Source organism: Ursus arctos, unplaced genomic scaffold, assembly GCF_023065955.2.
Source record: "Ursus arctos isolate Adak ecotype North America unplaced genomic scaffold, UrsArc2.0 scaffold_34, whole genome shotgun sequence".
NCBI classification, from domain to species: Eukaryota; Metazoa; Chordata; class Mammalia; order Carnivora; family Ursidae; genus Ursus; species Ursus arctos.
In genome coordinates this window covers 3,986,878-4,012,672 of record NW_026623030.1, presented here as the reverse complement: position 1 = coordinate 4,012,672, position 25,795 = coordinate 3,986,878, and the positions used below count along the sequence as shown (strand labels likewise).

Sequence of the window (25,795 nt, the reverse complement as noted above, 5' to 3'; positions counted from 1 at the left end):
GGTCCCGTTTTCAGTTCCTTTGGATATATATCCAGAATTGGGATTGCTGAATCATATGGTAATTTTATTTTTAATTCACTGTGGAGCCTCCATACTGTTTTCCATGGTGACTGCACCATTTTACAATCCTACCAGTAGCGCACAAGGGTTCTAGTTTCTCTGTATTCTTGCCAACACTTGTTATTTTTTCTTTCTTCCTTCCTTCCTTCCTTCCTTCCTTCCTTCCTTCCTTCCTTCCTCCCTCCCTCCCTCCCTCCCTTTCTTTCTTCCTTTCTTCCTTTCTTCCTCTCTCTCTCTCTCTCTCTCTCTCTCTCTCTCATCATCCTAGAGGGTATGTGGTAGTATCTTGTATGGTTTTGATTTGCATTTCTCTAATGATTAGTGATGTTGAACATCTTGTCATATTCTTGTTGGCTATTTGTATATTTTCTTTGGAGAAATGTCTAACTCACATCCTTTGCCCATTTTTTTTTTAATTTTTAAAATTTTTATTTATTGGGGGGGGTGTGCATGCTTGCACATGTGTGGTGGAGGGGCAGAGGGAGAGAGAACTTAAGCAGACTCTGGGCTGAGTGTGGAGTCCGACTCAGGGCTTGATCTCACGACCTGAGCGGGAGCCAAGAGTCAGATACTTAACCAACTGCACCACCTAGGTGCCCCCCTTTGCTCATTTTTAAATTGTATTGTGTGTATTTTTGTTGTTAAATTGTAGGAGTTCTTTATATATGCTGGATACTAATCTCTTATCAGATACATGATTTGTAATTTTTTTTTCATTCTGTAGGTTGTCTTTTCACTTTGTTATTTCTTTAAGTTTGATGTAGTTCTTTTGTTTACTCTTGCTTTTGTTGCCTGTTCTTATGGTATCATATCCAAGAAATCATTTCTAAATAATACACTCTTAAGTGAGAGTTTATTTCAGGGCTCTCTGTTCTGTTTCATTGGCCTATATATCTGTGTTGTTGCCAGTAGCATGCTGTTTTGATTACTGGAATTTTGTAATATGTTTTGTAATAAGGAAGTGTGAGGCCTCCAACTTTGTTTTTCTTCCTCAAGATTCTTTTGGCTATTCGGGGTCATTTGAGATTCCATACTAATTTTAGGATAGATTTTTCTATTTTGGCAAAAAAAAAAAGTCATTGGCATTTTGATAAAGATTGCTTAGTTTATATTGACGTCTTAAGTCTTCCATTTCATGAGCATGGGATGTCTTTCCATTATTTGTGTCATCTTTAATTTTAGCAGTGTTTTGTAGTTTTTGGTATACTGGTATATCATCTCCTTGGGTAAGATTTATTCCTAAGTATTTTGTTCTTTTTGATGCTCTTGTAAGTAGAATTGTTTTCTTAATTTCCTTTTCAAGTTGTTCATGTCAATGTATAGAAATACAACTGATTTTTGTGTGTTAATTTTTGTGTCCTGTGACTCTGCTGAATTTATTCTAACACTTTTTTTTTTGGTGGAATCTTTAGATCATGTATTCTGCAAACAGATGTAATTTCACTTTTTCCTTTCCAGTTTGGATGTCTTTTATTTCTTTTTCTTGCCTAATTGTAGAGTGGTTGTGCTATTTTACATTCCCATCAGTATTGTGTAAGAGTTCCAGTTGCTCCACAGTCTCACCAACATTTTATGTTGTCAGACTTTTAAAGTTTAGCCTTTCTATTGTGTAGTAGTACCTCATGTGTTGTTTTTTTTAAAGATTTTATTTATTCGACAGACAGAGACAGCCAGCGAGAGAGGGAACACAAGCAGGGGGAGTGGGAGAGGAAGAGCAGGCTCCCAGCAGAGGAGCCTGATGTGGGGCTCGATCCCACAACGCTGGGATCACGCCCTGAGCCGAAGGCAGACGCTTAACCGCTGTGCCACCCAGGCGCCTCCCTCATGTGGTTTTAATTGCCTTTTCCTGTGAGTGATGATGTTGGACATTTTTTTTATGTCCTTGTTAGCCATTCATATATCTTCTTTTGAGAAGTTTCTGTTCAAATCTTTTGCCCATTTTTTATGAGATTGTTTGCTCTTTTATTATCTATATTTTTTATTTATTGTAGGAGTTTTTTTGTATATTCCAGATAAAAGATTTTTAAAAAGACTTGGGTGTTGCAAGTGTTTTCTCTTAGTTAGTGACTTACCCATTCATTTGCTTAACTGTACTTTTTTTCTTTTATATTGTTGTTTATTTTTATTCTTGCTTAACTGTACTTTTAAAAGTATGTGTTTTATTTTTTAACTTAGTACACTAAAATTCCTTTTTGGTATATCATTCTTTGAGCTTTGACAAATGTGTAGGGTCATGTAACCAATCCCACACAGAAGATGCAGAACACAGTTCCATCACCCCAAAATTCCCTCATGCTGCCACTTTGTAGTCAGCCCCTCTTCCTACCTTGAGGTTTCCACCTCATAACCACTGGTTTTTTGATGAATTTTAGTTTATAACATTGTTTTCTAATATAGATCATGCTTTTAGAGATGTAAGTACTTTGCCTAACCCAAGTTCAGAAAGATTTTATTATTTTTCTGCCAGAAGTTTTATAGGGTTAGATTTTACATGTAAGTCTTTGGTCTGTTTTGAGTTAATTTCTGTATCCAATGTGAGGTTCAGTTTTTGATATGGGTATGTCTAGTTGTTCCGCCACCACTTGCTGAAGGCTGCTTTTTCCCACTGAATTGTCTTTGCACCTTTATCAAAAATCAGTTGGCCACGTTTATGTGGGTCTATTTCTGGGCTCTGTATTTTTCTGTTCCATTGATCTATATATCTTCACCACACTTTCGATCAAAGAAGTTTTAAATTTTGAAGTTTGTCAGGTTTTTTCTTTTCCATTTACATTTTCTGTGTTTCTCTAAGAACTCTTTGCTGCCCCGAGGTAGTGAAGATCTTCTGCTTCCTTACTAGACTGAGCTCTGTGAAGGCAAAGACCGTGTGCTCTTCTTGCTTTCATCTAGCGCAGTGCCGGGCCTGCAAGAGGTACAAGACTGTGCTAACAGTTTTGTCTTAAGGATTTAAATATCATAATGCATTCGAGGCATTTGGTACACTGCCTGGCGCATGCAAAATGAACACACAAGAAGCTGATCTTGCTCCAGCTGTTTCTCTTGGAATGAACTGGTTATATTGTACTATGGTTGTCATCAAAATGTGGTCTGAGTGGTGGATGAAACAGCCAGTGGATGTTACATCAGATGCAAGATAGCTATTACTCCAGCTCTACCCCACCCTCTTGCCCTGGTCTTATTCCCACATTCGAACCGTCCCCCACCCCAGCCTCCGTAAAATATAGACTGATTGCTGGTTGCTGTTCTTTTCTTCAAAGTGTCATTCATTTAATAGAGATGCTTGGTGAACCTGCCTCTCTCTCCTCTTTCATCTTGTCCAGTCACATCCTTTTCCTTTGGGCCTCCCCCTCCTCTTCTAAGATAACTTACTTTAAGCAGGGCCTTCTTCCCCAGACATCTACTTAAGAAGAAGCTGGAGGACAAGGCAAGGCAATGAGCCAGTGTCCCAGTTGGGCAGTATCTGAAGATAGAAGATACCGTAAGTGACGGTCAGTCCATCTCCCAGGTGTAGAAAATGCTTGTGACTTGTAAAAAGTAAATACTGAAGTTTGGGCCTTGTCACTTTGTTCTGCTGTGGTGGTTTCTAGCATCAGCCTTGTGACTCCTTGGCTGATAGGAGAAAGTGGCTTCCCCTAGCATGGCAGCCTTTCCCACCTCCCACCCCCCGTCAGCTGTCACAGCGGAGCTGGGTCACCTGCCTGGCAGGGTGACAGGAGAGCAGGGGATGTCCTCACTCAGACTCAGCAGTCAGATGAGTCTCCCCTCCCATGTGGAGGGCTGACTGAGGGTGATTCTCCTCCTGCCCCAGGGCAGTTTGGAAATGGGTTTGGTGGTCACAGTGAGTAGGGAGCAACTGGCATTTTGGAAAGCATAGCAAAGAATTTTGGCTGTATTTCAAAACCACAGTATTTTGGTACATACCTGGCCCTGTAGGTCCCTATCCAGTAGTCAGACACTCCTCGTCTCTGGGGTTTGTATTGCTGACCTCCACAGAGGCACTACATTTCATAAGTCCTGTGTTTTTTGTCTTAACAAAGGGAAAATGGGTCAGAATTGGAAAGTTTGGGCCCAGCCCTCTGAGGAAGGATGGGTTAGCCATGCCCCAAATCAGAATGCAGGGCATCCTGTTGGGGGTGGCTGTGATTCCTGACCTGAGACCTGATTCCCACTTAGTCGAGCTGGTTTTGGGATAGAGATCTGGGCGGAGGAGCCAGAGCCTGCCTTCTGGTTCCTGTTCTGCTGCTGTTGACTTGCCGTACGAATGGAGCAGGCGGGTCAGCCCTTTTGTGAAATGAGCTGACTAGACTAGATGGATTTTCTGATAAATAGAGCAGCTTCTGACCTTCCTAATTTAAATTTTACTAGTAAAACTTCCATACTGTAGTCTTCATGAGCCACACACATCCCACTCCCCCTTGGATGCTAGGCCCTCATGTGTGAGAATCACGGGGCCAGCTGGTCTCTGAGTTCCTTGCAGTGTTGACATTCAGATACTCTGTCCTTCCTGCTGTAACCCTGATGCCTGCCAGAGCTGAGGAATGCCCAGCGCTCCCGTTAACAGCAGCCTTGACTGGGCTTCGCTGCTGAGCCCCATGGCAGGCTGTGCTGTGCAGAAGCCCCAGGTCCCAGCACTCTGCTCGCATCTTCCGTTTCTCCAGGTGGATCCCTCGGAGAGCATGTGCCTCTTCAGAGGGCCTCACAGAATCGTTCCAGGTGGCAGAAGACATGAAACTGTTCAGCAGCTGAGGGCTGCCACATTGTGTCAGGAAGCAGGGAGGTTACAGGCAATCTCACTGGTGCCATGAAGTGACAGCCACTGGGAGAGGGGCTGACGGGGTTGCAGGGGTGACTGTAGGGACTGCTGAGCTCCAGGGGTCCCAAGAACCTGAATGGAGGGGTCGTTGGGGGAAGGCTGGATGGAGGTGGCCGTTTGCCTCGTGAAAGGACAAATGGCATTTAAAACACTGTAGAGAAGGCAACAAGTTTATAATTTAATCATGGTTTATTCTAGAATGATCTCCTGGGAACCATTCCGAATGCCTGGTAATGCTGTCCTCATCTCCTAGTTCTGCCCTCCCAGAACCATTCTCTCCTGCTGCTGATCAGTGTTCTGCTGGAGGTCTCCACTGCCTGCAGCATCCAGTCCTGGAGCCATAGCACATCCCGTGAGGCCAGCTTGCCCCCCAGTGCCTTTTAGTCTTATCTCCTGCTGAGCCCCTGCCAAGCAGAGAGCTCCTTTCCTGCTTTGGTGGCACTGGTCCAGGCTGTACCCTTGACCTGTAGGCTTTCCCTGTAGGCTTTCCCTGTGGTCTCTGGTGGTGCACGTGCTGCCCATCCTGAGGCCTTGTTCAAGCCCCTTATTCTTATACTCTTACCTGAGGACACAGGTGACTACTTCAGAAGGCCCTTTTAGCAGGTATGCCCTGTGTTTTGTATGTTAGTGATCTGAGCTGTCCACAGTGATCTCTGTCCCCTCCTGAGGGTGTCCAGAGCAACGTGCCTGGCTCAAGTTCCAGCCAGGGAACAACAAGTTCCTGACATGGTGCTGGACAGGACCCAGCATCCCACAGGAGCCGTTCTCCTAGACCTGTCCTGGCACTTACACAGCAGAGCCTTATTTTCAGATCCTCTTTCCCCTCTGCCGCTGGTGTGTGGTGCGGTGCCGGATAAATATCCCTGTCCCAGTCCTGCCTTGGGTGGGGGTGGAATGAGACCCAGGGAAGCAGCTCTTGCTCTTTCCAAGGAAGAATGTCTGAGCGGTGTGATGGAGGCTGCACTGCCCACCTGGGAGCGGGTCTGCTAAGAGACTGGGGCCTCCTGGTGCCTGGGTGGGCACTCCAGCAAGGCATGGAGGGCTGTGTCTGAGGATGCACCTCTGCCCTGTGCAGACCCTCGGAGCTGGCTGGGGGCAGTGGGAGGAGATGGGATGCAATTCTCTCTTGCATTTCCTGGCTGGAGATTTTCGATTTCCAGAGCTTTGTGGCTGTGGACATGAGTGCTTCCGCTCTTCCCTGTCTTCCTCTGTTTCTCTGTGGACAGATGTTAGGAGAAACTGATTCCAAACAATTAAGGCCGCATACTAAATTTCACACAGTAATTTGAGACAGCTCAGCTTACATAATTTAAAATGAGGCCAACGCTTGCTGACGAAGAAATTGAATCCAGAGAGAGAATCTGTATTGCAGAGGCTTCTAAATTTCTGCAGGCCCCGAATCCTCTAATTCCCAAACGTTGCATGTCTCTGGGGGCTCTGCAAGGTCAAAACCATTTTCATAATAATAGCAAGGGGTGGTTAGCCTCTTTCATTCTCTCACCAGTGAGCAGTGGCATTGCCAGAGGCCACTTGACATGTGATTGATGGCTAATGGGTTGCGTGCTTGGGATTCTCTCTCCCTCTCTGTCTCTGTCTCTCTCTTTTTTAAAGGATTTTTTTAAAAGCTGTGGTAAAACCCACATAACATAAAATTTACCACTGTAGCCATTTTTAAGCGTACACTTCAGTGGCAGTAAGTACATTGACACTGCTGTGCCACTGTCCCCACCATCCCTCTCCAGAATTCTTTTCATCTTCCCAAACTGAAACTCTATCCCCATTAGACAACTCTCCGTTCCCCTTCCCCCCAGGCCCTGGTAATCTGTGCGCTCCTTTCTGTGTCTGAATTTGACTCCTCTGCGGCACCTCGCATAAGTGGAATCGTACAGTATTTGTCCTTTTGTGTCTGGCTTGTTTCACTGAGCACGGTGTCCTCCAGGTCCGTCCTTGCTGTAGCACTTGTCAGAATTTCTTTCCTTTTTATGACCTGATGATATTCCATTGAATAGATATACCACGTGTTTATTGATGTTGGTGAATGCTTGGGTTGTTACACCTTTTGGCTATTGTGAGTAATGCTGCTGTGAGCATCAGTGTACAAGTGTCTGAGTCCCTACCTTCACTCCTTTTGGGCATATAGCTAGGAGTGGAATTGCCAGGTCATATGTGTTTTAACCTTTGAGTGTATGTTTGGGAACCTGGTGTTTACAAAATTCCTTGGTTTTAATTTCTAATACAGTATATGTTTCTGTTACAGTACAGTATACATATACAGTATATGTTGATAGATATAACCCACAGAAACCAAAGATCTTTGGGGTCCTCAGAAATTTCATGTGCATAAGGGGGTTTGGGAATGAAAATGTTTGAGAACTGCTTAGTGCGAAGTTCTCATTTTGGTTCTGTGGCCTTGCACTTACAGAGTTTAGGGCATGGGTTATTTTGAAAAGTGTCAACAATCCCTTGGCTAGGAATGGCCTGCCTTTGTCTCCCATTTGCTAGCCAGGAGATAGGCATCACAAGAAAGGTTTGGGGCAGGCCCTTGGCAAAGCCTGTAGGGGGCAGAGGTTGTGACTATTGTTGAACAACTTTAGAGGTGGCAGAAATTGTGCCGGACGCTTTACAAAGGGACTTAAGAGGATATTGAGGAAGAAAAGGAAAAGGAATGTTGATTTGCAGCTTGAATTATGTTAGTAGGACCCAGCAGAATTGCTGGCTGACCTACCAAGCAACTGTGTGTCAGTCCCCGCCACACGAAGCAAGCTCCGTCATGTCCCAGGTCTACCTGCTTTGTTTACCACTCTGGCCCGGGACACTTGCCTGGCACAAAGTGGCGCTTGGTAAATATTTTTTGAATGAGCAATTCACATGTATTAACCAGTGACTCACACATGGGACTGCTGTCAGAAGAGCTCCTGTACTACAGGTGAGTCAGGAAGGGAGAGGACCTTTCCTGGGGATATCAGAGAACTTTTGACACTTTGCTATAGACTTAAAGGATAGAGGAAGATCTGTGAGCAGTTCGGTTCATCTGACATTTAGTGAGTGCCCCCCTGTGCTGGGTGCTGGGTATGGGGTGGAGGATAAAGATTTATCCCTACGCTTACACTCTAGGACAGGGTTTGGCAAAATCTATAGCTGGCCGCTTTTTAAAAAAAAAACATGTTTCTGCGCGTATCAACAGCTCATTCCTTTTGTTTGTGTGTGTGTGTGTGTGAGAGAGAGAGAGCACACGAGCATGGGGGGGAGGGTGTAGAGGGAGAAGCAGACTCCCCGCTGAGCAGGGAGCCCGATGCAGGACTGGATGCCAGGACCCTGGGATCGTGACCTGAGCTGAAGGCTGACGCTTTACCAACTGAGCCGCCCAGGTGCCCGGCTCATTCCTTTTTATTGCTGAGTAAATAGTCCACAATACTGCAATTTGTTTATCCATTCACTTATTTTGGACATACGTGTTTCTAGCTTTTGGCTGTTACAAATAAAATTACTCTTTGTATGGACATGTAACTTTCCTTTCTCTTGGGTAAATGCCTGGAAGTGGAATGACTGGGTCATATAATGGGTGTATATTCAGCTTTCTATAAAATGTCAAATTGTTTTCCAAAGTAGTTGTACAATTTTACATTCGTACTAGCAGTGTAGCAGGGTTCCAGTTATTTCGCATACTTGTCAACACTTGATATCGTCATTCTTTTTAATTTTTTTTTTTAAAGATTTTATTTATTTATTCGACAGAGATAGAGACAGCCAGCAAGAGAGAACACAAGCAGGGGGAGTGGGAGAGGAAGAAGCAGGCTCATAGCGGAGGAGCCTGTTGTGGGGCTCAATCCCACAATGCCGGGATCACGCCCCGAGCCGAAGGCAGACGCTTAACCGCTGTGCCACCCAGGCGCCCCCATTCTTTTTAATTTTAGCCATTCTAATAAGTGTGTAATGGTAGCTCATTATGGTTTTAATTTGCATTTCCTTAGTGACTAATGTTGAATATCTTTTATGTGCTTATGTGCCATCTGTGTATCTTGTTTGGTTAAATGTGCTTTAAAATATTTTGCCACTTTAAAATTACGTAGGTTGTTTTATTATTATTGACATTTGAGAGTTCTTTATACTTTTTGGGTACAAGCCCTTTGTCAGATATTTGATTTACAAATGTTTTCTCATAGTATGTGACTTGTCTTTTCATTCTTTTCACAGTATCTTTGAAGAAGAAAAGTTCTCAATGTTGATGAAGCCCAGTTTATCAACTTTTTCTTTTATGGATCATGCTTTGGCTATATGTATCTAAGAAATCTTTGCCTAGCCCAAAGTCACAAAGATTTTCTCCTGTGTTTTCTTATAAGTTTTATAGTTTTAGGTCTATGATCTATTTTGAGTTAGTTTTTGGTACAAGGAATGGATCAAAATTCTTTCTTCTTTCTTTCTTTTTTGATGGATATCCACAGTTGTCGCAGGACCATTTGTTGAAGGGACTGTTCTTTCTCCAGGGAATTGCCTTTGTACCTTGGTTATAAATTACCACCACATACATGGGCCTATTGATCTTATAGACTGTACTCTGGTTCCATTGATCTTGATGCCTGTCTTTGATGCTTATGGCATACTATCTTGATTACCGTACCTTTACAGTAATTCTTGAAGTCAAATAGTATAAGTCCTCCAACTTTGTTCTTCCTTTCCAAAGTTGTTTTAGGTATTTTAAGTCCTTTTCATTTTCATTCGAATTTTCGAGTCGTTTTGTCAATTTCTACAAAAAGGCTTGCTGGAATGAATATTGATGGGATTGGATTGAATCTGTAGATGGATGTGGGTAGAATGGGTATCTTTTTTTTTTTTTTCAAGATTTATTTATTTATTTTTGAGCAAGAGAGCATGAACAGGGGAAGAGAGAGAGAATCCTCAAGCAGACTCTCCACTGAGTGGGGAACCCAGTGTGGGGCTCAATTCCAGGACCCTGAGATCATGACCTGAGCTGAAACCAAGAGTCACTCAACCAACTGAGCCACCCTGGTGCCCCTAGAATTGGTATCTTAACGACATTTGGTCTGTTGATCCGTGAACACTTCATATGTCCCCATGGGTTTAGGTCTTTAAAAAATTTCTCTTAGCAATTTCATACTATATTTTCATATTTATTTCATATATATTTCATACATATTTTGAATGTATAGGACTTGTACATCTGTCATTAGATTTATCCCTAAGTATTTCCTATTTTTTTGATGCAGTTGTTAAGGCAGTTTTAAATATTTTAATTTCTGGAACAGTTTGTATAGAGCTGGTCTTATTTTGGGGCACCTGGGTTGCACAGTTGGTTGGGCTCTTGGTTTCAGCTCCGGTTGTGGTCTTGGGGTCGTGGGATCGAGCCACGCAACAGGCTCCACACTCAGCTCGTGGGGTCTGCTTGGGATTCCCCGGCCGCCCCCCTGCCCCGCTCCTTCCCCTGCTTGCTCGCTCATGCTCTCTCTCTAATAAATAAATAAATAAATAAATAAATAAATAAATAAATAAAATTCTAAGAAAAAAAAGTGTTGGTCTTATTTATTCCTTAAATATGTGGTAGAATTTCCCAGGGAAGCCATCAGGGTTTGGAATTTTCTTAGGCTTCAACTAAAAATTCAGTTTCTTACGTAGCTATAAGGTCACTCAGGTGTCTGGGCTGCCTTTTTGAGTGAGCTTTGGTAGTTTGTGCTTTTCAAGGAATTTATTTTATCTAAGTTGTTGAACTTACTGATATAAAGTTGTTTGTACTATTGCCTTATTATTTTCCCCTTATTATCCTATTTAAAATCTCTGAAATCCTAGTGATATCATGACAGTGGTATTTTGTGTTCTTAATTTTTTCCTGAGTCTTGACTAGAGGTTTATTAATGTTATTAATCTTATAGAAAAACATCTTTTGTTTTCATTATTTTCTCTAATACTCTGTTTTGTATATTTCCACTCCAATCTTCATAATTTCTTTTCTGCTGTTTGCTTTGGGTTTCATTTGCTTTGCTTTTCTAATTTCTTAAAGAAGAAGCTGAGATTACTGATTCGAGACCTTCTTTTCTGATACAGGAGTTTAATGCAGTACATTTGCCTCTGGGACCTGTTTTAGTTGTGTCCCACAAATTTTCATCAATTTAAAATGCTTTCTAATTTCCCTTTTCATTTCTTCTTTGACCCATAGGCTATTTGGAAGTGTGTCAATTGTTTCCATATAGTTGGGGGATTTTCCAGATATCTCTCTGCCATTGATTTTTAATTTAATTCCGTTGTGGCTAAACAACATACTCTGTATGCTTTGAATCATCATAAATTTATTGGCAATTTGTTTTGTGGCCCGTAATATTGTCTATTACGGTAAATGTTATACACGCTTATGAAAATAATGTGTATTCTGCTGTTGTTGGCCAGAGAGTTCTGGAAATGTCGGTTGGTGGTGTTCAGGTTATCTGTATCCTTGCTGATTTCCTGTCTGCTTCTTCTATCAGTAATTGGGAGAGGGGATGGAAATTAGTTGTGAATTTGTCAATGATAGCAGTTTTTCCTTCATATTTTAAAGCTCTGCTATAGATGCATAAACATTTTAGGATTATTTTGTCTTTTGTCATTATTAAATGACCTTCTTTATTTCTGGTAATATTTGCTCTGAAGTCTACTTTGTGTAATATTAATTTGGCTATTCCAGCTTTCTTTTGATCAGTGTTAGCACGGTGTATCTTTTTCCATTCTTTTATTTTTACCTAAGTATGTCCTTCTATAAAGTGGGTTTCTTTTAGACAGTATGTAACTGGGTCTTGTTTTTTTACCTGTGTGAAAATTCTGGTTTTTAACTGGGGTGTTTAGATCACCTCATCTATTTATTAATAAGGCAGAATTAATTAAAATTTGCCGTTTTGTTGTTTTCTCTTTGTACCATCTGTTTGTTTTCTTTTTCTTTCTTTTTTTTTTTTTTTAAAGATTTTATTTATTTATTTGACAGAGATAGAGACAGCCAGCGAGAGAGGGAACACAAGCAGGGGGAGTGGGAGAGGAAGAAGCAGGCTCATAGCGGAGGAGCCTGATGTGGGGCTCGATCCCAGAACTCCGGGACCACGCCCTGAGCCGAAGGCAGACGCCCAACGACTGCGCCACCCAGGCGCCCCTTGTTTTCTTTTTCTTTCTGCCTTTTGGATTGAGTGTTTTTATTCCATTTTGTCATCTTCTTTGACTTATTTGTTAAAAACTCGAGCTGGCTTTGTGGTATTCATCTTGAACACCCTGCAGCTGACCTTCGCAGGACAGACTGCTTTACGTATAGTATGAGAGGCTTGAGATGGTGTGCTTCTCCTCCCTTCCCAGCTTTCGTGCTGGCATTGTCGAAGTTCTACTTCCGCAATGTAGGATACATGTTTTTGCTTTAAATAATTCTAGGTTGACTCCTTTTTTTGTTTTCAGAACTTCAAAATGTTGCTCCACCATCTTCCAGCTTGTATTGTTTCTAACAAGAAATCTGCCGTCATGTTTGTTTGTTTTCCTCTGCGGAATACGTCTTTTTTTCTCTGGCTACTCTTAAGATTTTCTCTTTATTACTGGTTTTAAGCAATTTGATTGTGATGTGCCTTGGAGTAGTTTTCTTTCTATTTCTTATGTTTGGGGTTCACTGAGTGACTTGGATCTGTGGGGTTTCATCGAATTGGGAAATGTTTTTGTTATTGTTTCTTCAAATATTTTGTCTGTCTCCCCACCCCCCAAGTCTGTGTATCACACAGCTCACAGTTCATTGTTTTCTAGCCTTTCTTTCAGTGTTTCAGAGTATCTGCTGTTGTGGTCAAGTCATTCATTTTTTCCTCTGAAACTGAGTCTGTTCGTCCTGTGCCTTGCCGTTTTCATCTCTAGGAGTGGATTTGCCTCTTTCTTAAAGTCTTCCATGTCTATTGAACATGTTTGATTTTTCCTCTAGCTTCTTGAGCATTTGGGACACAGTTTTAACTTCAATGTCCTTGTCTACTCTATCATTTGTTCCTTTTCTGAGTCAGTTTTGATTGAGTTTCTTTTCATTTTGGTCATAATTTCCTGTTTCTTTGCATGTCTGGTAATTTTTTTATTGAGTGCCAGACTTTGTGAGTTTTGCCTTTTTTGGTTACTGCGTATTTTTGCCTTCCTATAAATATTCTCGAGCTTTGTTCTAGGATGTGACTTGGAAACTGTTTGAACCTTTTAGCTGTTGGCTTTTAATTGTTGTTAGGCTGCGTTTAGTCTGGAATTCATTTTTCTCCACTAACAAGGCAGGACTCTTCTGAGTACTTGATTCAGTGCCCCACAGGTTATGAGTTTTTCCAGACTGGCTTCTGAGAACAGGCACTGTTTGTGGTCCTGCTGAACTTCGATTATTGTTTCCATGCTATCCTAAAGGGTGACCTGGGGTAGTTTCCTCACACCACACACTGATCAGTACTCTGCTTCATTCCCTGAGGGGTTCCTTTCTAGATCTCTGGAGTCTTACTTTTGGGCCACTGTCTCTTCTCCAGGACTCTTCAGAGCTGTCCTGTGAGTGCTACCTGCCTTGATTTCCCCCAATTTTTAGCTGCATCCACTTACCTCAAAGAGTCTTCTGCACCCCCTGGAGTCCCTTTCCCTGTTTTGTAGCCTGGAAATGTTCTTGAGGCAGTAAGGCTCACTTCACATGTTCCCTGACTCAGGGATCACTATTCTTTGTTGCTTGATGACAGTGTCTGGAGAACTGCTGTTTCCTAATATTTTGTCCCTTTTTTTTCTCCCAGTTGTTTCAGGTGGGCAGTTAAATCTATCCCTATAACTCCCATCTTGGCCGGAAAGCTTTATAAAATACACATACAGCATTGTGACTCTTTTGTCCATGTCACATATTTACCAGAGGCTTTCCTTATGGTGAGATTGATTGATTGACCACAGTGTGTAGTGGCAGGTGGAGAAGAGTGAACACTGGATCCGTGATTCCTTTCCCTGGCCCTTCCTCCCTTCCCTGCCTCAGAGTGGAAGACTCCCAGACATATGCCTGACCCTGGGGGTGATGTGGGTTGTCTCTCCTTGCCGAGCACTCTGAAGAGGCTCTCTGGTGAAGGTACTGATGCTCTGGTACATGGTTCCCTGCGTGGCGTCCTGGGGTGGTGGTGTGGGGAGGGCCGAGGCCTAGCTTCTATGTCCTGCCTAATTTGGTGGGTTCATCTACCTTGGTTAATTAGAGTGATGCTTGGCTCTGGTTACTTAGACCAGTGATGGGACAGGACTCAGGGGTAGGGGTATTTCCTTTTTCTTCCTGGATTTCAGTGGAGTGATTCCAGGACAAGGAAGACCACAGAGCGAGCAGGCCCATGGTAAGAGAGCTCTGTTTGTTTCTTCTTCCTGTGTTATCATGTTCGTGTGCAGGACTTCATCCCGCACACCTCAGTGCTTTTCCTTGGTTCCATGTTTGTCTAGGTAGCAGCTGTCACCTCACTTCACAAGTGTGGTTTGAAGGACCAGAGGAAATACTTTTGCCTGTGTGGGTCATTTAGTCTCTCTTAGTCATTGATTCCAACTTCGCTGTTGTAGCTCAAAAGCAGCCACGGACGATACATATTCGTGGCCATGTTCCAATAAAACTTTATTTAAAAAACAAGTGGGAAGGGCAGGAGTTGGCCCGAAGACTATGATTTGCCAACGCTGCCTCAATTTAAGTCCTCACTTTACGGAGTTATTTGATTATTTTCGTGTGGTTCCCCCTATTACAGTTGCTTCCAGAAACCATTGCCAGTTCCGCCTTGCTTAAAACACAGATCTCATCATGTTACTTACTAACTAAATAACCTCTGGCTCCCTATAACATTCCTAGTAAAGGTCAGAATTATCGTACCCTCAAAGCCTCCACAGTCTGACCCTTTTTATATTTCTGATCTTACCTCCAGTGATTTCCCGTCTGTCAGCTCGCACACCGTCTACTTGGCATGTTTTCCTGCCCCATGACATTTCTGTAAGCTTTACTTTTTCTGGAATGTTTTCTCCCTTCCTATTACATTATATGTGTCCATTGAAACCATCAGCCTACCTTGGGAACCCTGTTTACATCCCTCCTTCTCTCAGAAGGATCCAGAGCCCCTCAGGTGCAGGCAGTTTCTCCTTCCTTCGTGCTGTTTGAGCACTCTGTGGTGCGCCCTCCTGATTTGCTCTTTGTCAGAAACGTGTGTGTGTCTTTCCTGTTGACCCAGAATCCCTCCTGCGGTGGGAGGCGTGCCCTCTTGTGACCTCTGTAGTCTAGCGCAGAGCCTGGCTCAGCAGAAACGTGGCAAGTGTGTTTGAGGTGGCACATAAAGAGCGATGTCTTGGGGGTGCATTGCTCCGGGGACTCGTGTCGTGGTGGGCACGGCTCCTGGCTCCTTGTTCGGGCCCACGCGCAGGCCCCTGAGGAGGCGGGCCGTGGACAGGCTGCCCGAGTCAGGCCGCGCTGCTGGGCCCGGGCGGCGGCAGGCCTGGCTGTCCCAGGTCTCCACTGCTGCTGCCGCTTCCTCAACGGCCTCTTGCCCTTTGGTTCCACAGAGCTGCGGTGCAACCCTGGGCAGTTTGCCTGTCGTAGCGGCGCCATCCAGTGCATCCCCCTCCCCTGGCAGTGTGACGGCTGGGTGACTTGTGAGGATGAGAGCGACGAAGCCGACTGTCCAGGTGAGTGTGTCGGGCAGGTGGCCTCCTGCGGCCCCGCCTGTCCATCAGAGCTGCGTGATTGTGCTTCCATGAGGGGGGATGGCGTCCGCTGCAGCCTGTGCTGTATCCACTCACTGGAAGCTTCTATTGAGCTGACCCCCTCCCCTCCTCTCTTTCTTTAAAAATAGATGCCCAACGCAGGCAGATCCCAGAATTTGCAAAGTCGCAGGGTCAGGGCTGGGGTGAGGCAAGAGAGGTGCCCAGGATGCCACGTTTTGGTTGGCACTGCTAACCCTGAGAGCAGCGCCCCTGAAATGTGCCCTCTTGCCTCCTCCTTGCCTGGCTTTGGAGGTAGGTGCTTTCTGAGACTTGGCTAGAATCCTGGTGAGGGTCATCAGACTGGCTTTGGCTGTGCCAATCCATCCTGCTCACTCTGTCCCTAGTAATTGTTCACTGGGGTTTTTCTCCTGACAATGCATGGGCTCCTAAAGATATATGCAGATGCCATGGAAAGTCTAAACTTGTTGGTTCTCCACTTGGTTTCTGCCCCAGCACCCTCACGGAGTGTAACACACCTCATGAGTAATGGTGTTCGCTACATCCCTGGTTCTTTGGGTTAGGATGGAAGATGTAGTATCTTGCATTTGCCCGTAACACACACACACACACACACACACACACACACACACACACAGTAATTTGTTTAAGACCCGGGTGGCACCAATAAAGTCCCTAAGAAGAAGGTGTGTTTATTCTGCCTTGAGAACCTCAGACCTAATAACTCTTCAGCCTGGCATTTAAATTTCTTGACATTCTGGTTTGGTTCTACTTTACCAACCTGATTTATTGCCATTTTCCCTTTAGCGGCTCAGCTGGGCTGTTTCCTGTGCCCACCCCATGATGAATTTCCTAGCCAAATGCTTCATTCATGCCTTTCTCTTTGCCCGGGATCCTCTTGTTCTGTTTATATGTGGACAGATCTTGCCTGTCCTTCAAGGCTTGGCTCAAATGATACCACAACAAGCAGGCATCTCTGGGCCCTTGGGGTGGAGGTTGTCTTCTGCCAGCCCCTCTTCTCTTTCTCTGACAGCATCTAGAATGGTAATTCTCGGGGCGCCTGGGTGGCTCAGTCGTTAAGCGTCTGCCTTCGGCTCAGGGCGTGATCCCGGAGTTCTGGGATCGAGCCCCACGTCAGGCTTCTCTGCTGGGAGGCTGCTTCTCCCTCTCCCACTCCCCCCGCTTGTGTTCCCTCTCTCGCTGGCTGTCTCTCTCTCTCTGTCAAATAAATAAGATAAAATCTTTAAAAACAACAGCAACAACAAAACACCAAATATCTCTCTAGAATCCCGGAACTTCAACCACAACATAGTCACACAAAAGGGAATATATTCATTAAAAAAAAAAAAAAAAAAGAATGGTAATTTTCACCATAACCTGTGGGCCATGCTTGATCTCCTTCCAGACTGTGAGCTCTCCGAAAACAGGACACCTGTCCTCTTCCTAAGTGTGACCTGGCCTAGGACAGAGGTCCTTTTTAACATTCGGTAAACGGAAGGAGTGTTGTAATTCCTATGGGTCAGGTACTGAAGAAAAACCAGTTACCTCCAACCGTGGGGATCAGGTCGGGTATCAAATACAAGGTGACATTTGAGCTCGGGACAGTTCTTTGAAGGGGGCTCTAAAATAAGAAGCAGGGGCGCCTGGGTGGCACAGCGCTTAAGCGTCTGCCTTCAGCTCAGGGCGTGATCCTGGTGTTATGGGATCGAGCCCCACATCAGGCTCCTCCACTATGAGCCTGCTGCTTCCTTTCCCACTCCCCCTGCTTATGTTCCCTCTCTCGCTGGCTGTCTCTCTCTCTGTCAAATAAATAAATAAAATCTTTAAAAAAAATAAAATAAGAAGCAGAGGTGGTCTGGTCTGACTGTTTGCCTGAAAAGATGGCCTTTAGAGGGGATACCGATTATACCTTGAGCCTGTTCATTGGATTATACATGTCTCTGGTTGAGGTTCTTACCTTTCCAAATGAGTTTGAATGGTCGCAGCTGGGGCAGAAGGTTCTGGGACAGCCCTGTGTCTGGGAGCCCACCTAAGGAAGGATCCTTAGGTCACAGCCTGGAGAGCATGAACTACCCTGTGCTCAGGATATGGATACTCCATGTTCTCTCAGCTGAGGACCAGTGGTTGTGACTGGGAGCTTCCCTGGGTCTGCTTTATGGGATGAGACTTCGTATCCAGCCTCCTAGAGAATATTCTGAAAAAAGAACCAAGTGATTCTTTCCTGGCTTTCAAGTGGAAGGATGACTTATTTGCTGATCTCAAAGTGCCTTTTGGGGGACGCCTGGGTGGCTCAGTTGTCAAAGTGCCTTTTGCCTTAGCTTTTAAGGTTGTGTGTAATAACTGTTCTGTTGTGTAGGTACTGAAAACAATGGTATGCACTCCAGTTCATCTTGTTCATCTCTCCATCCACTGTAGACTTGGCAAACCCAGGAACTTGGTAAAGGCAGAGACTAGATTTGATTTATCTTCTGGGCCACGTGGTCTGGCACAGGAGGTCACAAGTCGCTCACCCCAAGTGTTAAGATTTGAGGTTACAAAGGTTGCCATGTTTTCTCCCCAAACAGAGAAATAAAGTCTATCCAACAGGAGCCTGGAGTTCTGAGTGGATAGTGTGCTCCCGGCTCTAGCCACTGAGAGCACAATGATCACGGCAGTGTGCGGAGACTCACGGAGCCCTGATAGGGCCAAGGAGTGTTTGAGGAGGGGTGGGGGGGCTAAGGCGCTTGCAGACCTCCTGGCTCACTCCTGGCCTCCCCTTGTGTCTGGTACCATGTCTGTCCCGTGGTGTAGTGCCACGCCATGATCCAGGTGATCAGTAAGCTTTGATTTCTGATTGTTCCTAAAGCTGGGATTCTGAGAAATGCAAGTTATGAAAATATATGAGGAATAATGTAGTACTTGTTTCTCACTTTCCTGAATCAATAATTGCTGAAATTTTGTCATATTTTCTTTTTTTTAAATTAATTTTTAAAAAACATCGTGAATATGTTAAATCCTCATTAACAATCCCCCCTACCAAAAAAAAAAAAAGAAGAAGAAGAAGAAGAAAAATCCTTGTGTGTGGGGAGGGGAGTGTGGAAATGTGAACAGGGAGTTAGCTGATAACTACCTTTGCCATGGCCTTCCTCTATATGGGGAGAGTTTAAATAAACCTGTGGGAAGCTCTAGCCATGCTTGGTCAGGTTTTTGAACATGGGGTTCAGGACTTCTGGAGAGGGACCATATGAGATTATTTCATTGTCCTCCTGAAAGCCTTCTAAAATTACAGTAAAAGAGTATAGAAGATATAAAAGATATAAAATGGGAAAAGATGGAACAGTAGACCAGTAATTTCAGCATGTTTTTGGAAGATAGGAAATGGGTGGTGTGCTAGATATAGTCTGGGCATTCAATACGTTGCCTGCATTTCCGGGGCTGGAAGGCTGGAGCTTTCTTACTCAGACCCCACTGCCAGCAGGCTTTGGCTGTCATTAGCCCCGGAGATCCTTCCCACGAAGTTTGGAAGGTAGAAGGGAGGTGGACTCCTCTTCCTCTGGCAGTGGTGTGGGGTGCGTGGGTGAATGAGTACAGCGGCCTCCATAGCCTCCTCTGGCCGGGGCTGCAGAGCAGCTGTGATTGGCAGAGGTTTTCTGTGGTTTCCTGTCCTGTGGACGGCTTCCTGACTCTGGACTACAACTGCAGAGGTGGAATGGAAAGCAAGAGGTGGCTCACTTTTGTACACACTCCAGCCTCTTCAGTTGTTCTGCAAGTACCTAATGCAAGTATTAAACTCCTTTATTTTTGAAACACCTAGCGTGGTTTCTGTTCTTCTGCCCGAACCATCTTTGATGTAAATGGGAACTAACAAAAAATGCATTAAATTTTTCAATGGAGAAAAATGTGTAACTTTATTAAGAAACATTAAAGAAGATTTGAATAAATAGAGACAGGATATTCTTGGCTAGGAAGACTCAGTACGGTAAAGTGGCCTGTTTTTATATTGATCTGTGGAGTCCGTGCATCTCCACAGGGGTTTTTGGGAAATGTGACAAGTCAGTTTTAAAATGTGTGGAAGAATAAAGTCCTAATATTGCAGGACACTCTGAAGAAGAGTATGGCGTGAGCAGTTACCTTACCTGTGTCAAGGCTTATGTTATTGTTGGCTTGGCGAAGCGCAGATTGGCCCACGCGACAGAAGAGCTGCCAGAAACAGACCCGAGAAACAATATATGGCACAGGTGGGATTACGTATCACTGGGCAGAGGGTAGGTTCCTCAGTCATAGCACCGTGACAGTTGGGAAAGAACGTTTACACAATGTACAGAAAAATCAAGTTTCAGGTTTATTGAAGAAAAACTTCTAGAACACAATCTAGGAGAATACCTTTATGACCTTGGTAGGAACGGGTGTTCTTATTTTAAGTCACAAAAAGAATCAACTCTAAAATTAAAATGACCAGTTTTATTAGATTAAAATTAAAATCTTCCCTTTTTCAAGAGGTACCTGTAAAGAATGTGAACAGACAAGCCACAGAGTGGGAACATATTTGCAATATGTATAGCCCATAAAGGATTACAGTCCAGCACATATAAAGAACTCCTGCATATGGACAAAAGACACACAGGCATGTCACAGAAGAATTAACAAGAACCGGGCTTAAACAGATAAAAAGATACTCGACCTCATTAGAATTCCAAGGCCACAGTGAGATTCCACTTTACAGTTATTTAGATTGGCAAAAATTAAGATGTCTGCTGGCAGAAATTAAGGTATCTGACAAAACCAAGTTTGGAGAGGATGTGAGTGACTTGGAAATCTTATCTGGTGCTGGTAGGCGGACAGGTTGATGCACCTGCTTTGGAAAACTGGCATTAACTTGTAAAGTTGAACATTCTCCTATTCTGTGATCCGGGATTTCCATTGGGGGGAGCTCTAGAGAAATTCTTGCAGCCCTCTTCATACCAGTAAACATCTTGGAAACAACCCAAATGTCCGTGTTCACATGATGGCATATTACGGACCAACAACAGTGAGTAGTAGGTCCTTGCAGCAACATCCGTGGATCTTAAGGGCAACATGTAGGTGACAAAGGGAAATTGCCAGAAAGGACAACACAGTAAAGACAAGCAAAGTGACCACTGCCTTATGTGCAGGTACATACGGGCGTGATAAGCAAAAATGGCAAAATGGTGATACACAAAATTTGGGCTCCTGGTTCCTCCCCGGTGGGGAGACAGAGGAATAATACCAGGAGACACAATCCAACAGCTGATGTTTGGGTTCTGAAGTAGGGTGGGGGTTGGGGTGGAGGGCTCGCAACTATATTTTTTTTATCAGGTTTTATTTCTTACGTATGTGTTACATATGTTCTTTGGAATATGTCAGGTATTATGTAGACATTTTTTTTTTCTTCAAGAAAAGCCAACAGGGGGAGAGTGAACTTAGCACAGCAGAGAAACTATAACCATGAGCCTTCTTGAGGGAGAGATGATTAGGAAATGAGCTGGTTTGACAGGCAGCACCACTGAAAGGCTTGGTGCTCTAAATACTGAGGCCTATGGGCACCTGACATTGGACTGCATTGGGGTTGGTGGGATTCTCTTTCACCACCTGTCTCCCTTCCTTGCTGTGCAGAGCTAGATGACTCTCCCAGCGGCAGACAGGAAGTTTATTTTGTAGACCAACACTGCCCTGTATAGTAGCCATGAGTCACATGTGGCTATTGAGCACTTGAAATGTGGCCATTTCGAACAAGGGTGGACTACAAGTGTAAAGTCCACATCAGTTGTCAGACTTGGTACAACGAAAAAGTAAAACACCCCATTAATACTTTTTTACATTGTTGATGTGTTGAAATGAGAGTATTTTTAATATATTGGGTTAAATTAAATCATTAAAATTAATTTCATTTCTTGTTGAAATGTGGTTTGCATTACGTTTCTGTTGGATAGCACTTGGACTTAAAGTCGGAAAAATAAGAGACACCAGGCCCAGCAGAGGGGAGCTGTAGATGTTGAAAACAGAGGAATTAAGGGACGCCTGGGTGGCTCAGTCATTAAGTGTCTGCCTTCGGCTCAGGTCAGGATCCCAGGATCCTGGGATCAAGCCCCGCATCGGGCTCCCTGCTCAGCAGTGGGCAGTCTGCTTCTCCCTCTCCCACTCCCCCTGCTTGTGTTCCCTCTCTCGCTGCCTCTCTGTCAAATAAATAAATAAAATCTTAAAAAAGAAAAGAAAAGAAAACAGAGGAATTAAGAGAAATTCTCTATGGGGACAGGTGACAGCCGTGTCTTCTGCCCTGCTCCCCAAATGCCAGCAGCCAGGGCTGTTTCCTCAGGCACGGGATTGGAGGAGTCTGTCCTGGAGAAACTAGCACTTCGTGGAAGAGGTAGAAGAGGTATCAATGTAATGGAGGCTTCCCAGCTAAAAGGCTGACTCTCCCACTCTGCTCCCCCACCTTGAGGCTCACCTGAACACCACTAGTGCTCACAGAGCCTCTGATAAGCTGAACCACCTTCCTCTTTTTTTTTTTTTTTTTAAGATTTTATTTATTTATTTGACAGAGAGAGACATAGCCAGTGAGAGAGGGAATACAAGGAGGGGAAGTGGGAGAGGAAGAAGCAGTCTCCCAGCGGAGGAGCCTGATGCGGGGCTCGATCCCAGAACGCCGGGATCACGCCCTGAGCCGAAGGCAGACGCTTAACGACTGAGCCACCCAGGCGCCCCTGAACCACCTTCCTCTTAAACCTGAAAGGTAGCTCGTGCTTTCTAGACTCTAGAAGAAAACATCTGGGTGCTCACTGGACTCTGAACAAAGCATCCTAGACCAGAAGAGTCAGAACAAAGGGACCTGAGGTGGTTAATTCTGCTGTGTGTAAAATGGTGGTCAAATTCAAGGGTTCAGAACCAAGCTGCTGGGGCTGGAACCTTGTCTCTACCACTTACTGGCTGTGGTCCTGTGGACAAGATGGTTTTTGAACTTCATTGTCCTCATTTGTGACATGGGCAAAGTACCAGTGCCTGCCTCTTACAGTTCTTTTGAGGCTTTTAAATAATGTGATACCTATAAAGTGCTTAGAGCAGAACATGGCACATAGTAACCTCTCAATATATCTTAGGAGTGACTGTTATTTTATAAATTCAGGGAGAAAAAGCAAACTTTGAAAATATATTCTGACATGTTTCAAACTGGCAGTCTAGGAAACTCCCAACCCCTCGTCCCCCTGCCCCCCCCCCCACAAGAAAAGAAACTAGAGAACAGTTAAAATAACTTTACAGAAGCTCTGGAAAACAGTCACAGGTCTACAGGAACGCCCAGTCAAGAAAAAGCCACATCGAAACGGTAGGAAATTTTGTGACATTTTTACTCCCTTCTGCCGCACCCGCTCCCCACCTGGCACAGGAGGTCTGAAGGAAGCAACAGCCCAGTTTGAAAATCCTTGCTCCTAATAGGATGGAGCAGGGCAGACCTTACTTGCAACATTCTAGCTTGTCTGGGGGACTGTCTGAGGGACTGATCTCTTCTCTGACTGGAAGCTCAGTTCTCAGGCTGTGAAAAGATGTGGAAAGTGGCATACGGTGCTGCTGAAAGCCACAGGGGGACTGCAGAGCTGCAGATGCCTGGGGCAAGGGATTAGGGGTGGAGGAATACAACAATATTTAAGAATATTGAGAAACTGGGTGACACTTTCTGTGAAATTAAGACATTTAAAAATAGCCATGTATACTTAGGAATAAAAAAAGTTCACACACAGGTGCAGGCAAGATGCATGTGCAGAAAAGACTTAAGAAGACCTTAAGCCTTCACCCCACAGTGGTCCCAAGGTTCAGAACAAACCATGCTAATTAGGGAAGGTCTTTAACAGAGCCAGTCCGCAAAGACTGGGAAAGGTGGCTGTATATTCAGATGGCTGATTTTCAACAACAAAATCACAAGGCATACAAAGGAAGAGGAAAACATGGCCCATTTAAAGGAATAAGATTAAGTGCCAGAAACTATCCATGAGGACACAGACGTTGGACATACTAGACAAATGTTTTAAAAGTGTCTTAAATGTGCTCAAAGAGCTAAAGGAAAACAGAGAACTAAAGGAAATCAGGATAACAATATATGAACAAAATGAGAATACCAACAAAGAGAAAAATTTTAAAGACAAACACTGTAACTGAATTGAAAAATCCATTGGACGGGTTGAATAGAAGCCTCCATTGGTCAGAAGAAAGACTAAGGGAACTTACAGGACATTTGAAATTATTGAATCTTTGGGACAAGTGAACAAAGAAAGGTGAACAGAGCCTTGGGGACTTAGAAGGTCACAGTAACTATCAATAATAGCAGAATACGCATTTTTTCCTCCCATGCACATATAATATTCTCCAGGATAGACCATATGTTAGACCACAAAAGAAGTCAATACATTTAGAAGATTGAAATTATACAAAGTATGCTTTCCAATTACAATGGAATGAAACTAGAAATCAACAGTAGAAGGAAAATGGGAAAATTCACAAATACATGGAAATTCAATAACACACTTAAAAAAAATATTTATTTATTTGACAGAGATAGAGACAGCCAGCGAGAGAGGGAACATAAGCAGCGGGAGTGGGAGAGGAAGAAGCAGGCTCCTAGCGGAGGAGCCTGATGTGGGGCTCGATCCCATAACGCCAGGATCACGCCCTGAGCCGAAGGCAGACGCTTAATGACTGCACCACCCAGGCGCCCCTCAATAACACACTCTTAAACAGTCAGTGTCAAGAAGAAATCACAACGGAAACTAGAAAATAATGAAAACACAACATATCAAAACCAATGGGATGCAGTGAAAACAGTTCTAAGAGGGAAATTACAGCTGTACATGTTACATTAAAAAAAGAGAGATCCCAAGTCAACAACCTAACTTCACACCTTAAGGAACTAGGAGGAGAAGAATGAACTAAACCCAAAACTAGCAGAAGGAAGAAAATAAAGATTAGAACGGAGATAAATAGAGAATAGAAAAACAGTAGGGAAAAATCAGTGAAATCAAAGATCAAAATTGACAAACCTTTAGCTAGAATGACTAGAGAGAAAACACCTAGATAACTAAAAGAAGAAATGGAATTGACATTATTACCAATTTTACAGAAATAAAGAGGATTATGAGAGAGCACTCTGAAGAATTGTATGCCAACAAATTGGATGACCTAGGTGAAACAGAAAATTCCCAGAAACGAGCTTCCAGAAGAAAATTACAGACCAATATCCCATAAACATTGATGCAAAAATTCTGAGCAGAGTACTAGGAAACAAAATCTAACAGCATATTAAGAGGATTATATACTATAACCGAATGGGTTTACTCTTGGAATGCAAGGATGGTTCCGCAAACTAAACTCCATCAATGTAATACACCACACTAACAGAATGTAGGGGAGGAAACCACATGTTCATCTCAATGCAGAAAAAACATTTTGCAAAATTAACCATTCTTTTATGATAAAAATACTCAACAAGCTAGGATTAGAAGGAGACTACTAGAAATAATAAAGGCTATATAGGGCACGCCCACAGTGGTCATCCTACTCCGTAGTAAAGACTGAAAGCTTTTCCTCTAAGATGAGAAACAGGACAAGGATTTCACCACTTCTGTTCCACATGGTGTTGGAAATTAATTCTAGCCTGAGCAATTAGACCAGAAAATAAAGGCATCAGTATTGGGAAGGAAGAAGTAAAAGTATCCCTGTTCACGGGTGGCATGATTTTATCTGTAGAAAACCCTAAGGATCACACACACACACACACACACACACACACACACACACACACCCCTGTTGGAACTAATAAAATAATTAAGCAAAGTTTAAGGATACAAAATCAACACAAAAATTCAGTTATGTTTCTTTATGCTAACAATGAACAAACAGGAAAAAAAAAATGAAGGAGGCAGCTCCATATTCAATAGCATCAAAAAGAATAACACTTAATTTTAATCAAGGAGGTTGACAGACTGGTACACTGAAAACTACGAAACACTGCTGAAAGAAGTTAAAGAAGATACAAATAAATAGACATCCCATGTTCACAGACTGGAAGATTCAGGAAGATGTCAGTACTACCTAAGCAATCCACAGATTTAGTACAATCCCTATCAAAATGCCAAAAACCATTTTTGCCTAAATAGGAAACTCCATCCTAAAATTCATATAGCCAAAACATTCTTGGAGAAGAACAAAGTTGGAAATCTCACACTTCTGATTTTAAAACGTGCTACAAAGCTACAGTAATCAAGA

General features: G+C 43.5%; 1 protein-coding gene across 2 annotated transcripts in view; it reads left to right on the top strand.

Annotated features, from left to right (window-relative positions):
- DGCR2 (DiGeorge syndrome critical region gene 2) overlaps nucleotides 1–25,795 on the top strand; it is an 89,455-nt gene that overhangs the window by 13,123 nt on the left and 50,537 nt on the right. For both annotated transcript variants that reach the window (XM_026486233.4, XM_057305740.1), the window contains exon 2: nucleotides 15,389–15,511. In XM_026486233.4, coding sequence (XP_026342018.1) covers nucleotides 15,389–15,511 — 123 coding nt within the window. The remainder of the gene's footprint in view (nucleotides 1–15,388; nucleotides 15,512–25,795) is intronic.